General features: G+C 53.0%; 1 protein-coding gene across 4 annotated transcripts in view; it reads right to left on the bottom strand.

Moving 5' to 3' along the window:
• The window catches only part of RALGAPB (Ral GTPase activating protein non-catalytic subunit beta), a 146,571-nt gene that overhangs the window by 56,910 nt on the left and 72,534 nt on the right, over nt 1–17,127 (bottom strand). For all 4 annotated transcript variants that reach the window (XM_075349918.1, XM_075349917.1, XM_075349916.1 and 1 more), the window contains 3 exons: nt 16,424–16,538; nt 16,195–16,339; nt 14,489–14,553 (listed from right to left, as the gene is read on the bottom strand). In XM_075349918.1, coding sequence (XP_075206033.1) covers nt 14,489–14,553; nt 16,195–16,339; nt 16,424–16,538 — 325 coding nt within the window. The remainder of the gene's footprint in view (nt 1–14,488; nt 14,554–16,194; nt 16,340–16,423; nt 16,539–17,127) is intronic.

Raw genomic sequence — 17,127 nt, forward strand, 5'->3', positions numbered from 1 at the left:
GTGGCAAACTCCCTGCAGGAACGTGCGGACCTGCGGAAGCCTGGCTAGACGCTTTTGAAAAAACACGGAAAGCGCCGAGACTTGACCTTAGAGAGAGCCGAGAGACAAACCCTTGTCCAATCCCGATTGAAGGAAGGAAAGAAACCTGGGTAAGGCAAACGGCCAGGGGATAAACCCCCTCTCAGAGCACCAGGCTAAGAAGATCCTCCAAGTTCTGTGATAGATCTTGGCTGACGTTGGCTTCCTGGCCTGTCTCATAGTGGCAATGACATCTTGAGACAACCCTGAGGACGCTAAGAGCCAGGACTCAATGGCCACACAGTCAGGTTGAGGGCCGCAGAATTCAGATGGAAAAATGGCCCTTGAGATAGCAAGTCTGGTCGGTCTGGAAGCGCCCACGGTTGCCCCACCGTGAGATGCCACAGATCCGGGTACCACGACCGCCTCGGCCAATCTGGAGCGACGAGGATGGCGCGGCGGCAGTCGGACCTGATCTTGCGCAACACTCTGGGCAGCATTGCCAGAGGAGGGAATACATAAGGCAGTTGAAACTGCGACCAATCCTGAACTAAGGCGTCCGCCGCCAGAGCTCTGTGGTCCTGAGACCGTGCCATGAATGCCGGGACCTTGTTGTTGTGCCGAGACGCCATGATATCGACGTCCGGCGTTCCCCAGCGGCAACAGATCTCTTGAAACACGTCCGGGTGGAGAGACCATTCCCCCGCGTCCATGCCCTGGCGACTGAGGAAGTCTGCTTCCCAGTTTTCTACGCCCGGAATGTGAACCCCGGAGATGGTGGAGGCTGTGGCCTCCGCCCACAGCAGAATCCGCCGGACTTCTTGGAAGGCTTGACGACTGCGAGTGCCGCCCTGGTGGTTGATGTACGCAACCGCCGTGGCGTTGTCCGACTGTATGCGGATCTGCCTGCCCTCGAGCCACCGATGGAACACCTTGAGGGCTAGATACACTGCCCTTATCTCCAGAACATTGATCTGAAGGGAGGACTCTGTCGGAGTCCAGGTTCCCTGAGCCTTGTGGTGGAGAAAAACCGCTCCCCATCCTGACAGGCTCGCGTCCGTCGTGACCACAGCCCAGGATGGAGGCAGAAAGGATTTTCCTTTCGACAGAGAAGTGGGGAGAAGCCACCACTGAAGAGAGGTCTTGGCTTCCAGAGAGAGAGACGTTCCTGTCCAAGGACATTGGCCTCTTGTCCCATTTGCGGAGAATGTCCCATTGGAGTGGACGCAGATGAAATTGTGCAAATGGAACTGCCTCCATTGCTGCCACCATCTTCCCCAGGAAGTGCATGAGGCGCCTCAAGGGGTGCGACTGTGCCTGAAGAAGGGATTGCACCCCTGTCTACAGCGACCGCTGTTTGTCCAGCGGCAGCTTGACCATCGCTGAGAGAGTATGAAACTCCATTCCGAGGTACGTCAGTGACTGGGTCGGAGACAATTTTGACTTTGGAAAATTGATGATCCACCTGAACCTCTGGAGAGTCTCCAGAGCAACGGTCAGACTGTGTTGACAAGCCACCCGTGAGGGTGCCTTGACTAGGAGATCGTCTAGGTAAGGGATCACCGAGTGGCCCTGAGAGTGAAGGATCGCTACGACGGATGCCATGACCTTGGTGAAGACCCGTGGGGCTGTTGCCAGGCCGAAAGGCAGTGCCACAAACTGAAGGTGTTCGTCCCCGATGGCGAAACGCAGGAAGCGTTGATGCTCTTGAGCGATCGGCACATGGAGATAGGCATCTTTGATGTCGATTGATGCTAGGAAGTCTCCTTGGGACATCGAAGCGATGACAGATCGGAGGGATTCCATGCGAAACCTCCTGGTTGTCACATGTCTGTTGAGCAATTTTAGGTCCAAAACGGGACGGAATGAGCCGTCCTTTTTTGGCACCACGAACAGATTGGAGTAAAAACCGCGACCGCGTTCCTGAAGGGGAACGGGGATCACAACTCCTTCTGTTTTCAGAGTGTCCACCACCTGAAAAAGCGCAACGGTCCGCTCGGGGGGCGGAGATGTTCTGAAAAAAACGAGTCGGAGGACGAGAGCTGAACTCTATCCTGTAACCGTGAGACAGAATGTCCCTCACCCATCGGTCTTGGACATGTGGCCACCAGGCGTCGCAAAAGCGGGAGAGACTGCCACCGACCGAGGATGCGGTTTGGGGCGGCCGAAAGTCATGAGGAGGCCGCCTTGGAGACGGTGCCTCCAGCGGTCTTTGGAGGACGTGACTTAGACCGCCATGCAGAAGAGTTCCTCTGGCTCTTCTGTGGTCTGTTGGACGAGGAGGGTTGGGATCTGGCTGAGGGCCGAAAGGACCGAAACCTCGCTTGAACTTTCCGTTGCTGAGGTCTGTTTGGTTTCGGTTGGGGTAAGGACGAGTCCTTTCCCTTGGATTGCTTAATAATTTCATCCAATCGCTCGCCAAACAGTCGGTCGCCAGAAAAAGGCAAACCGGTCAAGAACTTTTTGGAAGCAGAGTCTGCCTTCCATTCGCGTAGCCACATGGCCCTGCGGACTGCCACAGAATTGGCGGATGCTACCCCTGTACGGCTAGCCGAGTCCAGGACAGCATTCATGGCGTAGGATGCAAATACTGACGCTGAGAAGTCAAAGATGTTACTTGTGGCGCTGCGGTATGGGTGACCGCATTAATCTCAGACAGACAAGCTGAGATAGCCTGGAGTGCCCACACTGCTGCAAAGGCTGGGGCAAAAGATGCGCCTATGGCTTCATAGATGGATTTCAGTAGGAGCTCTATCTGCCTGTCCGTGGCATCCTTGAGCGATGCACCGTCAGCCACTGCTACTACGGATCTAGCCGCCAGTCTAGAGACTGGAGGATCCACCTTGGGACACTGAGCCCAACCCTTAACCACGTCAGCGGGGAAGGGGTAAGGTGTGTCATTAAGGCGTTTAGTAAAGCGCTTGTCCGGGAAAGCAAGGTGCTTCTGGACAGCATCTCTAAAGTTAGAGTGATCGAAGAAAGCACTCAGTGTACGTTTAGGAAACCTAAACTGGTGTTTCTCCTATTGTGAAGCCGAATCCTCTGTAGGCGGAGTTGGGGGAGACAGATCTAGCACCTGGTTGATGGACGCTATAAGATCATTTACTATGGCGTCCCCTTCAGGTGTATCCAGATTGAGAGCAACGTCAGGGTCAGAGTCCTGAGCTGCGACCTCCGCCTCCTCCTCTAGAGAATCCTCAAGCTGAGACCCCGAACTGCGTGAAGAAGTCGGGGAAGATTCTAAGCGAGCCCGCTTAGCTGGTCTGGGACTGCGGTCCGTGCCGGAGTCCTGCACGTAATAACTAGAGGCCACACCAGAAACACGCTTAGTCGCAGACCGAGAGGGGCCTGGGGGTGATCCCGCAGTGCCCGGGGCCTGTGTAAGGGCCGGTCTGGACTGCAAAACCTCTAGAAACTTAGCAGACCATTTATCCATAGACTGAGTCATGGAATGAGAAAGCGACTCAGAGTTTGTCAGCTAAAACAGCAAACTCTGTCCCTGCCATCTGGACAGGGGGGGCCAGCGGTTCTACCTGGGCCGAGGGACCCCCTAGTGCCTCAGGCTCCGGCTGAGCGAGTGCCACAGGGGCCGAGCATGGCTCACAGTGAGGGTAGGTGGAACCTGCAGGTAACATAGCCGCACAAGAGGTACAGGTAGCAAAATAACCCTGTGCCTTGGCCCCCTTGCTCCTTGTGAACGACATGCTGTTGTCTCCCAGGAGCGTGATCACTGAGGGTATATAGCCACAAGTTAACAATACAGCTGAACCGGAAAAGTATACAAATATAATGTATCTATATACAGTTCAGCACCCTAGGGGGACCAGCACCGGTAACCGGTGTGGCTTACCAACCGCTCCAGCGGTGTGTGGCCACCAGATTCCCTGCCTCGGGTCTCCCAGAGCTGCAGCCAGACGTCCTCCACCGGCAGGATGTGTTAAAACATGGCTGTCGGCGTTCACAGGGGAGGAGGGAGCCGTGGGCGGACTTACAAAAGTGCGGGAATCTGGTGCCCCATAAGGATTAGTGAGGGGGGAGGAGGACAGCTATGTGTGCTCCAGCCCTTACTGTCGGCGTCAGCCCGACCGTCCCGCCCTTGCCCCTGACTGGCAGGCCCGTGGGCGGGCGTTTAATGTACTAGGCCGCAAAAGCCGGGGACTAAAGTAGAAACCGCGGCCGGCAAGCAGGCATGGTCGGCGCGGTAGTCCCGGACAAAAAACCAACACTGCAGGCGCTGCAGCATCTGAGGCCCAGGTGCTCCATGCACCGTCCCAAAGGGGACACAGAGTACCTGTAGTTGCAGGGCCTTGTCCCTGACGATACTCAGTCTCCTGTCCGGCAGATACCAGCAGGGGCTGCGGAGGGAGCCCGGTCCCAGTGCCTGGATGACCGGTTAGGATCCCACTTCACCCAGAGCCCCTAAGGGATGGGGAAGGAAAGCGGCATGTGGGCTCCAGCCTCTGTACCCGCAATGGGTACCTCAACCTTAACAACACCGCCGACTCAGTGGGGTGAGAAGGGAGCATGCCGGGGGCCCTGTTAAGGGCCCTCTTTTCTTCCATCCGAAATAGTCAGCAGCTGCTGCTGACTAAAATGTGGAGCATTGTGTGCATGTGTGCCTCCTTCAACACAAAGCTAAAAACTGATGGGCCCGTGATGCACGGGAGGGTGTATAGGCAGAGGGGAGGGGTTACACTTTTTAAAGTGTAATACTTTGTGTGGCCTCCGGAGGCAGTAGCTATACACCCCAATTGTCTGGGTCTCCCAATGGAGCGACAAAGAAAAACCCTGAACTTCTCGTCGTCTGGGACAGGTATTTTCACTCCTGCTGTTTGGAGCGAGTGGATTGCTGAGAAAAAAGCTTTGCGTCGTTTTCGAGTCTTTGCGGGGTTTGAGAGAAAGAACTGACTCGGGGGGGTCGGGTCCGAAATTCTATGTGGTAACCGGAAGACACAAGGTCTCGCACCGATTTGTCGTCTGAGGCGACAGCCCAGATGTGTTGAAAGAGCCGCAGTCGACCTCCTACAATGAGTGTGTCTTCCGGGGCGCCGAAGGAGTCATGAGGGGGGAAAATGCCGTGGCCGAGTCTCCCTAGTCCTGTACTGTTTCGGTCTACGCTGCCATGACGAAGTGGGTTTCGGGGAGAGCTGAGGTCGGTCCCTGCGTAATCCGCGGCTGGTGGCGGGGACAGCACGGGATGTCGACCAACCAAATGAGTTCTGAAAGGAGCGGAACGAGGACTGTGGACGTCTGGTGAAGGACATCCTGGACTTCAGCTGGGGGAGGGAGGTACTCTTTCCTCCCATGGCGTCAGAAATGAGCTTGTCCAGACGTTCGACAAACAATCGGTCTGGAAAAAAGGGAAGGCCCGTGAGAGACTTCTTGGAGGCAGAGTCCGCTCGCCATTGTCAGAGCCAGAGAGCTCTACGGATGGCAATGGTATTTGAAGCGGCAAACGCTGCGCAGGTAGCAGCGTCCATGGAGGCCTGCATGAGGTACTCTGCCGCAGCAGTAAATTGGAGCTGTTACCTCTGTGAAGGTATGAGTGAACTGGGATTCCTCAAGCAAAGTGTTAAGGGATTCTGCCCAGACCGAGATCGCCTTTGCGACCCACACAGAGGCAAAGGAGGGCGAGAGGGAGAAACCCGCAGCCTCAAAAGCAGAGCGGGCGAGGTGCTCCACCTGTCTGTCGGGTCCTTGATGGAGGAACCATCGGGTAAAGACAGGAGCGTCTTTGTGGTAAGGCGGGAGACCGGGGGGTCGACCGAGGGCGGATCGGCCCAGCCCTTAGGGGCAGGTGAGGCAAAAGGGTACCGGGACTCCATGAGTTTTCGGTTACCGAAGCGCCTGTCAGGCTTCTCCCTTTGCTTTGTGATGATATCCTGAAACTCTGGGTGATCAGCGAAAACCTTTTGGGGTTTCCTTGCCCTCTTAAAGGAGACCGCATGGTCAGTGGTAGTGGATGGGGGATCCTCCGCATGCAGAGTTTGGTTGTTTGCTGCTATAAGGGAGTCTATTGCAGTTTGATCATCTGGGGAGGATGAAACCAAGGAATCCTCCTGGTACAAACAGCATTCTCCCTCCTCCAGCTCTTCAGAAGCCGTGGAGCATGTGGGAGAGCCTGCCCTGTGTGCTCCCGAGGGAAAGTCATGGGGGCCATGAGAGAGTGCTGGAGACACCCGGCCGTGTGCTCTTTTCCTGATCCCTGCAACCGGTGAAGCATGTGCCTGGATTACCTCAGAAGGATCCTCCATAGGGGTATCCTCAGGCTGCGTTCCGTCCAGGGGCCCAGAAGGGTGTGGAGGACGACATTGCATAGCCAGAACCAGGTTCTGTGACAGTTTTTCCATGGGATTGAGACAGAAACTGTGCCCATTCCGGTGGGCTGGGAGCTCTAGGCTCTGGGCTGACTGTTGCGGCGGTGGTGGCAGGGGGATCTTGGGGGGCTATAGGGGCACAGGACTCACAGAGAGAAGAGGTGTGTTTTCGTGGTAGCTCAGCGTGGCAGGCAGTGCAGGCTGAATAATAGACTATGTGGGCCTTAGCACTCTTAGTGCCCTTAGAATTCTGCATGTCCCTAATAGGAGTATGCCAGGAGGGGGAGCAATGCTCAGCAGAGCTACAAGTGAAGCAAGCACCTCACCAGAATCAGCTGATGGCTCTGTCCTCAGGAAGGAGTAAGTTCTGTGGAGATCTTCGCACGCTTTCCTGGGGGGGGGCGGGGCTTATCGCGGCCGCGGGGCTTAGCGCTAAAAGAGCGTGAAGAAGAAGTCATGCCCCCCCTGCTGTGGGTAGTAAAAAACGGCGGGAAGGGAGATTCTGATAGTTTTCCTCCCTGTCCCTCTAGTCAGCACACAGCTTGTCACTGGTGGTTATCTCTGCCGGCTTTTCTGCTAGAGCAAACAAACAGAGCAAATAAACAGCGTGAATTTTTGAGCTCTGGGCCCTCCCCCTGCCACCGGTAAATTATCTGTGCAGGACTTTCTGCAAACAGCGAGGGACTTCCCCCTCCTCCAGCCAGTAAGCTAGAGAAAATTTAACACTGTTTTCAGGATCCCTGGGGCTCTCCTCCTTGCAATCAGCAAGGGACTCTCTCATAAATACTGTAAATTCAGCAGTCCTGGGAGCCTTCCCTGCACCGTCTTTTCTCTCTTTGTTTGGGAAACCAGTCAGGGGGGATCTCACCTTAAACACTGCTTCAGTCCAGGCAGTGGAAATAGCAGAGTCAGCTTGCTGTGTCCGGTCACACAGGTGCCATGTTCAACTCAGAGCCTGCAAAGAGGGGCTGAGGAATTGTGCCTCTGCCCTGGGCTCTGGAAAATCGGTGTCTGTGGAACCCGTCGTCCAGCCCAGGATCCAGCGTCGCAGGAGGGGGTACGTGGAGGCGACACTCCACATTCCCGCCCGTTGATGGTAGTGGAAGATCGGTCCCAAAAGGAAACCGTCGCCCTCAAAAAATAACAAACCTTGAAAGGAAGTGCCTCCTACAGACACTAAGGTAAAACTGAGGCTGCCTGGCCCGGCCAGCGGGTGTATACTGCAGAGGAGGAGCTATGCTTTTGCATCTACTTAGTGTCCTCCTATGGATAGGCAGCATAACACCCATGGTCCTGTGTCCCCCAATGAGGCGTCAGAGAAACATTTCATAGTAGAGTTGAATACAATACAATCTGACCTGACTTAATAGTGCCTTAGTCCACTTTCTGCATGCGGACACCCAGACGTAGTAGACTGTGTCTGGATGTCCACCTGCATAAAGCGCATACGCCTGAAACCGTAGCAAGACAGAGCACACGCTTACTCCGTCTGTTCTATTATAGTCAATGGCCCAGTCTGCGTATGCGTCTGAAACACGTTTTGCGGGGAGGGGTGGGCTTGGGGGATTCAGACAGATGCCCCGACGGGGCCACTGAACGTAGGTGAAAACGCAATGTGACAGCAGCCTTACTAATACCATAGTAGAAGAGCATTGCAATAAAAAAGGGAATTTTGTTTACTTACCGTAAATTCCTTTTCTTCTAGCTCCTATTGGGAGACCCAGACAATTGGGTGTATAGCTTCTGCCTCTGGAGGCCACACAAAGTATTACACTTTTAAAAAAGTGTAACCCCTCCCCTCTGCCTATACACCCTCCCGTGGACCACGGGCTCCTCAGTTTTGGTGCAAAAGCAGGAAGGAGAAAACTTATAAATTGGTCTAGGGTAAATTCAATCCGAAGGATGTTCGGAGAACTGAAGACCATGAACCAAAAGAACAAATCAACATCAACAACATGTGTACACACAAGAACAACCAGCCCGAAGGGCACAGGGGTGGGTGCTGGGTCTCCCAATAGGAGCTAGAAGAAAAGGAATTTACGGTAAACAAAATTCCCTTTTTCTTTGTCGCTCCATTGGGAGACCCAGACAATTGGGACGTCCAAGAGCAGTCCCTGGGTGGGTAAAACAGTACCTCATTAAAAATAGCCGAAACCGGCCCCCTCTTACAGGTGGGCAACCGCCGCCTGGAGGACTCGCCTACCTAGACTGGCGTCTGCCGAAGCATAGGTATGCACTTGATAGTGCTTCGTGAAAGTGTGCAGACTAGACCACGTAGCTGCCTGACACACCTGCTGAGCAGTCGCCCGGTGCCGCAATGCCCAGGACGCACCTACGGCTCTGGTAGAATGGGCTTTCAACCCTGAAGGGAGCGGAAGCCCAGAAGTACGGTAGGCCTCTAGAATCGGTTCCTTGATCCACCGAGCCAAGGCAGACTTGGAGGCCTGAGAGCCCTTACGCTGGCCAGCGACAAGGACAAAGAGCCCGTCTGAACGGCGCAGGGGCGCCGTGCGAGCCACGTAGAACCGGAGTGCTCTCACAAGATCCAAAGAGTGCAAATACTTTTCACACTGGTGAATTGGATTAGGGCAAAAGGAAGGCAAGGAGATATCCTGATTTAGATGAAAAGGGGATACCACCTTAGGGAGAAATTCCGGGACAGGACGCAGAACCACCTTATCCTGGTGGAAAACCAGGAAGGGAGCTTTGCATGACAGCGCTGCAAGCTCAGACACTCTCCGAAGTGATGTGACTGCCACCAGGAAGGCCACCTTCTGAGAAAGACGGGAGAGAGAGACATCCCGCAGGGGCTCAAAAGGCGGCTTTTGAAGAGCCGTCAGGACCCTGTTAAGATCCCAAGGTTCCAACGGACGTTTGTAAGGTGGGACCATGTGGCAAACCCCCTGCAGGAACGTGAGGACCTGCGGAAGCCTAGCTAGACGCTTTTGAAAAAACACGGAGAGCGCCGATACTTGGCCCTTGAGAGAGCAGAGGGACAACCCCTTGTCCATTCCCGATTGTAGGAATGAAAGGAATGTTGGTAAGGCAAACGGCCATGGAAGAAAACAGTTATCAGAGCACCAGGATAAGAAGATTTGCCAAGACCTGTAATAGATCTTGGCGGACGTTGGCTTCCTGGCTTGTCTCATGGTGGCAATGACATCCTGAGATAACCCTGAAGACGCTAGGAGCCAGGACTCAATGGCCACACAGTCAGGTTGAGGGCCACAGAATTCAGATGGAAAAACGGCCCTTGTGACAGCAAGTCTGGGCGGTCTGGAAGTGCCCACGGTTGACCCACCGTGAGATGCCACAGATCCGGGTACCACGACCGCCTCGGCCAGTCTGGAGCGACGAGAATGGCGCGACGGCAGTCGGACCGGATCTTGCATAGTACCCTGGGCAGCATTGCCAGAGGGGGAAACACATATGGCAGTCGAAACTGCGACCAATCCTGGACCAAAGCGTCCGCTGCCAGAGCTTTGTGATCCTGAGACCGCGCCATGAAGGCCGGGACCATGTTGTTGTGTCGTGACGCCATGAGATCGACGTCCGGCGTTCCCCAGCGGCGACAGATCTCTCGAAACACGTCTGGGTGAAGAGACCATTCCCCCGCGTCCATGCCCTGACGACTGAGAAAATCTGCTTCCCAGTTTTCTACGCCCGGGATGTGAACTGCGGAGATGGTAGAGCCTGTGACTTCCACCCACTGCAGAATCCGCCGGACTTCCTGGAAGGCTTGACGACTGCGAGTGCCGCCTTGGTGGTTGATGTAGGCGACAGCAGTGGCGTTGTCCGACTGGATTCGGATCTGCCTGCCCTCCAGCCACCGATGGAAAGCCAATAGGGCTAGATATACTGCCCTTATCTCCAGGATATTGATCTGAAGGGACGATTCTATTGGAGTCCAGGTTCCTTGAGCCCTGTGGTGGAGAAAAAACGCTCCCCAACCTGACAGGCTCGCGTCTGTGGTGACCACGGCCCAGGTTGGGGGTAGGAAGGATTTTCCCCGAGACAGAGATGTGGGTAGGAGCCACCACTGAAGTGATGTTTTGGTTGCAAGGGAGAGAGAGATGTTCTTGTCGAGGGAAGCCGAACTCTTGTCCCATTTGCGAAGAATTTCCCATTGGAGTGGCCGTAGATGGAATTGCGCGAACGGCACTGCCTCCATAGCTGCCACCATCTTCCCCAGGAAGTGCATAAGGCGCCTTAAGGGGTGTGACTGACTCCGAAGAAGTGATTGCACCCCCGCCTGCAGAGAAAGCTGTTTGTCGCGCGGTAGCTTGACTAATGCTTGCTGGGTATGAAACTCCATCCCGAGGTAAGTCAGTGATTGGGTCGGCGTCAACTTGGATTTCGGGAAATTGACAATCCACCCGAACTGCTGGAGAGTCGCCAGAGTGACAGTAAGACTTCGTTGACACGTCACCCGAGAAGGGGCCCTGACTAGGAGATCGTCCAAGTAGGGGATCACCGAGTGGCCCTGAGAGTGCAAGACCACCACGACGGATGCCATGACATTGGTGAAAACCCGTGGGGCTGTCGCCAGGCCGAAGGGCAATGCGACGAACTGGAGGTGTTCGTCAACCGCAGGAAACGTTGATGTTCGGGTGCGATCGGCACATGGAGATAAGCATCCTTGATGTTGATCGATGCTAGGAAGTCTCCTTGTGACATCGAAGCGATGACTGAGCGGAGAGATTCCATCCGAAACCGTCTGGTTCTCACAAGTCTGTTGAGCAGCTTGAGGTCCAGAACGGGACGGAATGACCCGTCCTTTTTTGGCACCACGAACAAGTTGGAGTAGAATCCGTGACCACGTTCCTGAAGGGGAACGGGAATCACAACTCCTTCCATCTTCAGAGCGTCCACTGCCTGAAAAAGTGCGTCGGCCTGTGCAGGGGGTGGGAGGTTCTGAAGAAACGAGCCGCAGGACGAGAGCTGAACTCTATCCTGTAACCATGAGACAGGATGTCTCTCACCCAACGGTCTTGAACGTGTGGCCACCAGGCGTCGCCAAAGCGGGAGAGCCTGCCACCGACCGAGGATGTGGGTAGGTGAGGCCGAGAGTCATGAGGAGGCCGTCTTGGAGGCAGTGCCTCCTGCGGCCTTTTGGGGGCGTGACTTGGACCGCCACGCATAGGAGTTCCTCTGGGCTTGCTCCGGCCGGTTGGATGAAGAAGTTTGGGGCTTGGCGGAGGGACGAAAGGACCGAAACCTCGATTGGATTTTTCTCTGCTGAGGTCTCTTAGGTTTGGACTGTGGTAAGGAGGAGTCCTTTCCCGAGGATTCCTTAATAATCTCATCCAGCCGTTCGCCAAATAAACGTTCGCCAGAAAAGGGCAAACCAGTTAAGAACCTTTTGGAAGCAGAGTCTGCTTTCCATTCGCGCAGCCACATGGCCCTGCGGACAGCCACGGAGTTAGCGGATGCCACGGCCGTACGGCTAGCGGAGTCCAGGACGGCGTTCATGGCGTAGGACGAAAATGCTGATGCCTGAGAGGTCAAGGAAGAAACATGCGGAGCAGAATTCCGCGTGACAGCATTAATCTCAGACAGACATGCCGAGATTGCTTGGAGAGCCCACACGGCCGCAAAGGCCGGGGCGAAAGATGCGCCCGTGGCCTCATAAATAGACTTCACCAAGAGCTCTATCTGTCTGTCAGTGGCATCCTTCAGGGACGAGCCATCGGCAACAGACACAACGGACCTAGCAGCCAATCTAGAGACTGGCGGATCCACCTTGGGTGAGTGTGCCCAGCCCTTAACGACTTCAGGTGGAAAGGGATAACGTGTGTCAGAGTGCCTTTTAGCAAAACGCTTGTCCGGGACCGCTCTGGACAGCGTCCCTGAAGTTAGAGTGATCAAAAAAACGTATTGCGCGTACGTTTGGGGAATCGAAATTGGTGTTTCTCCTGCTGAGAAGCTGACTCCTCTACAGGTGGAGGCGGGGGAGAGAGATCCAACACCTGGTTGATGGACGAGATAAGATCATTTACTAAGGCGTCCCCCTCAGGTGTATCAAGGTTGAGGGCGAAGTCAGGGTCAGAGCCCTGAGCTCCCACGTCCGCCTCGTCATCCTGAGAGTCCTCAAGCTGAGATCCAGAGCAGCGTGAGGAGGCCGGGGAAGAGTCCCAGCGAGGCCGCTTAGCCGGTCTGGGACTGCGATCCGGGCAGGAGTCCTCCGCCTGGGACCTAGGGGCTATCCTGGGAGCGCGCTGCGGCGCGGACCGAGAAGGCCCTGGAGGAGACAAACTAACAGGGGCCGGGGCCTGTGAAGAGCCCGGTCTGGACTGCAATGCCTCAAGGAGCTTAGATGACCATTTGTCCATAGACTGTGCAATGGATTGAGAAAGTGACAGAGTTTCTCAGCGAAAGAGGCCAATGACAGTGACTCTGTCCCTGCAGCCTGCTCAGGAGGAGCAGGGGGATCTACATGAGCCGAGGGGCCCACAAGTGCCCTAGGCTCCGGCTGAGCAAGCGTGGCAGGAGTCGAGCATTGATCACAGTGAGGGTAGGTGGATCCCGCAGGCAACATAGCCCCACAAGAGGTACAGGCTGCGAAAAAAACCTGTGCCTTAGGGGCTTTGCTCCTTGTGGACGACATGCTGTAAGCAATAAGTGTCCTTTAGGAGAGCGACCACTGAGGGTATATGGGAAAGGGTTATACAGCCGTTCCGAATATATATATATATATATATCACGGCACCCTAGGGGAACCAGCACCGGGTGACCGGTGTGGCTTACCAACCGCTGGTGTCCTCCAGATTCCCTGTCGTGGGTCCCCCGGAGCTGTAGAGCTGTGCAGCTGCAGCATACACCGGCAGAATGCCAAACATGGCCGCCGGAGCTCTCAAGGGGGGAGTGGAGCCATGGGCGGCGCCGGCAAAAGGCGGGAATCTGGAGGCCCCATAGTGGTCAATGAGAGGGGAAGGGAGACATGCAAAAATGCTCCAGCCCTCTGTCGGTAATCCCGCCCTTACCCCTGACAAGCAGGCCCGGGGGCGGGATTTTTCGCGACTAGGCCGCAATGAAGCCAGGGACAAAATTTAAGGCCGTGCCAGACAAGCAGGCACGGTCGGCGCAGAAGTCCGATGAAAAAACAACGGACGGCGCTACTGGGGAGAAAGGTGACCTCTCTCCCCGTACCGTCCCCCCATGGGGACACAGAGTACCTTGAAGGTACAGGGCCCGGTCCCTGGGGATGAAAACGCTCCGGTCCAGCAGGTACCACCAGGGGCTGCGGATGGAGCACGGTCTCAGCAGGTGAATGACCGGTGAGGCTCCCACTTCTCCCAGAGCCGCATAAGGGATGGTGAAAGAGACGGAATGTGGCTCCAGCCTTTGTACCCGCAATGGGTACCTCAACCTTAACAACACCGACGACATAGTGGGGTGAGAAGGGAGCATGCCGGGGACCCCATAGGGGACCTCTTTTCTTCCATCCGTCATACTATGTATGAGAAATCTTTTTTTTTTTTTTTTTCTATGAGTGGATGTGTGCCTCCTTCCACACAAAGCATAAAACTGAGGAGCCCGTGGTCCACGGGAGGGTGTATAGGCAGAGGGGAGGGGTTACACTTTTTTAAAAGTGTAATACTTTGTGTGGCCTCCAGAGGCAGAAGCTATACACCCAATTGTCTGGGTCTCCCAATGGAGCGACAAAGAAAGAGGTATTCCCATCTCCTGGATTCTATCCCAATATATAGCAGGTATAATAATAATAATAATAATAATAATAATAATAATATTAGCAAATTCCTCTAATTAGAAATGTAGTATAGTTCTGCTGATTCACTATGTCGACTCGTTACCTCATGTGCAGGGCATTGCAGGACCTTAGGTATCCATGGTTACAACTACAAGCAACTAACTATGACTATATGCGTGGTCATAACAATGGATACCCAAGGTCCTGCAATGCCCTGAACAGGAGGTAAGCGACATAGTGAATCAGAAGAACTATACTACATTTCTAATTGGAAGTATTTGCTAATTTTATTACACCTACTATGTACTGGGATAGGATCTTGGATATGGGAATAAGCCTTTAAGGTTAGTGATAATCAAATCATATCTACACTTGAAGCCTGTAACACACTTGTAAGTAACCTCTTATCTAAAAAGTGGTGTCAAAGCCAAAGTGACCTTACCGTCTCCACCTGGTTTCCTGTAGCTTCCAGAAAGGCAGAGTCTTGGACAATGTTCAGCATTGCACCTAAAACACAAAGTCCACCTTTACACCATAGTACATTGCATTTCCTTGACATTTGCTTACCTTTGCTTGTAGGGCATGGAAAATAATCCATACATGCCAAAACTACATACTAATTTTTCCCAGAATAACAATAAGGTGCACATGCAGGGGCACTAGATTAAGGAAACATCTCTCCAACATTTCTGGGGAAGAGACCCTGGCAGCCAGCACAGATTATAGCCTACTGCTGGGGAGAATTCACTTATTCCTGAATACAGTGAGGCCCGAAATCCACACTAAGTCTTCCCAACCTATGTGCTAAACAAGTGGTTAAAGCCCAGCATGTGTTCCCACATTGCAAAATCACTGTAAAAAGCATTAGTTTGCTGCAATTGTCAAAAATATAAAGGTTTTGTATGATTTCACTACATAAAAAGGTAAAAGGGCATCGCTTTTAAAGCAATTTTGGAACGTTGTGGCCAAACAATGTCCTTTAACATGTAATTTTGCAATGCATTGTAATTCTTAATGCTTCATAACTAGTGATGGGCAAGCGCTAAAATGCTCGCTATTTGATCAAGCTGGTCAGATGCTCAGATGGGCTCAAGACGGGTAACGACTAACAGAAGTGAGTGATTGGCCAGTTCGAGTCTCCGCTCACATACAGCTAGCCATAAGCAGAGCATTTCTGGAGGGATGGAGGGCAGGTTTATTGTTGGTCACACTACGTCCAAGAACGTTGTTTTAGCCCCCGGGAGAGCCAGAGACTATGATTGTCTCCCTGGGGTGCCTGCACACATCATACAGTGAAGCAAGCCTGTGCGTTGTGGCCGTTATTTCACGGATGAAATATCTAAGCACCCGTGATACTCGACCGAGCGCCACAAGTACCCGAGCATGCTTATGCTCGATCGAGTAATAAGTAGTGGTGAGCACGATCACTCATCACTATTCACAGCCCACTGGACGAATGCCAACTTGCTGATAAGGCAGGGGCTGCAGAAATGCCCATTCTGAAGGGGGCCATCTCTGCTCATTCTCCATATGACTACAGGTGATCGCTGACACCAATACTCTTCTTTCTCAGACAGTTTCAGAGAACAAACGCCTCCACTTGCGATTGGGCATTTCAGAGCCCTGTTCTTGAGATTAGTGGGGGTTCCCATTGTTAGGACACCTCCGATCTGCAGATTATGCTCTCCAATGGATAATTTGGGAACAACCCTTTACCAGGGTACTGCAATCTTGATCCCATAGAAACTACTCATATACTTATTTGCAACTGTTATTGTTTTGCTGCTGCGTTTCCCAAATATCCAGGTAGTTCAATCCCATCTACTCACCCTTGTATATCTAATAATTGCATCGGTTATGCCCACCGTAATCAGGGGTGTGATGTCTAACCAACAATCACTTGCTGGCTACCTAACAAAAGGGGTTTGTATGGCCCAAGGGCAAGTTTAGAAGCCAAGGTACAAGGAGCAACATGGGAGTAAGAAAAGAGTTTAGAGGGATGCAACAGGTATGTTATTAATAGAAAGATTTGTGGGACACAACTGAAAAAGGAGAGAGGTGAAGACCCTTTTAAATAGATAGGAGCATTTCTGAGCATTATATACTGTTTATGTCTTATCCTAGCAAAAATTTCCAGGAAAACTGTACCTAGGATCATCTGTGTGTTGTTGGGATCGGTCTCTGTCTGTAACGCCCCAATCAGGATATTAACAAGCCTCAGTTTCAGTGATAGGAAGGTAACTGGTTTGTCGCTGCCGGTGTCATCATTGCTGAACTTTCCTTCCAACAAGACCTATAGAGGTAAGAGAAATTAATAAAGTGACAGGAATAGGCGACACCAGCATAAAAGAGGTCAGCACTAAAGCCTGCAAATCACCTCCGACTTCACAATCCCAAAGTGGTGCGGCAATGGCAGCAGTGACAGCAGGATGTGGATGCTGGAACGTCTGAGCTCCGTGGGGTTTACATAGCTTTTGAACTTTGACAGCTCCCTACAATAAAAAGCAAATAATCATGGCGCATGCAACAGAGAATTGACTGAAAAGTGTCTGATTTGGCCACTAGGGGGAGTTGCTCGTATTGTCTAGTTTAAAATCAGCCCTTCATATTATACAGAGCTCTGTGGGGGTCTGTCGGAATAATCATCCGCTTGATAACAAATATATCAATAGGGAGCGGGCATTCCTGGATCTGTGCATTTTAAATTGGGTGAAGTTAAAAACCTTCTGCACCACTGCTAATACGCTCCATGCTCAGCTCATCATTGGTCTTGGAACCCTTCTTCAGGAAAATATCAGGGCTCACTGTTGTCAAGAGTAAGACCACTATGGCTAGTGATCGACTGTAGGGCTCATTGTTCTCAAGAGTATGACCACTATGGCCAGTGATCGACTGTAGGGCTTAGCTGGCATTGCTGGTGCAGCACTGGAGCAGAGATGGTTTAATCATGTAAGTAATGCTTTGTACCTTAGATTGTTGCATCCCTCCCACTGGTTATTTTTCTGAATCATGGATAACCCCTTTAATAGTCAAGAAGAAATAATACTATGAGGACCGCATGCTGTCTTTTTCTTTGACGAT

The sequence above is a fragment of the Anomaloglossus baeobatrachus genome, chromosome 5, assembly GCF_048569485.1.
Source record: "Anomaloglossus baeobatrachus isolate aAnoBae1 chromosome 5, aAnoBae1.hap1, whole genome shotgun sequence".
Classification (NCBI taxonomy): Eukaryota; Metazoa; Chordata; class Amphibia; order Anura; family Aromobatidae; genus Anomaloglossus; species Anomaloglossus baeobatrachus.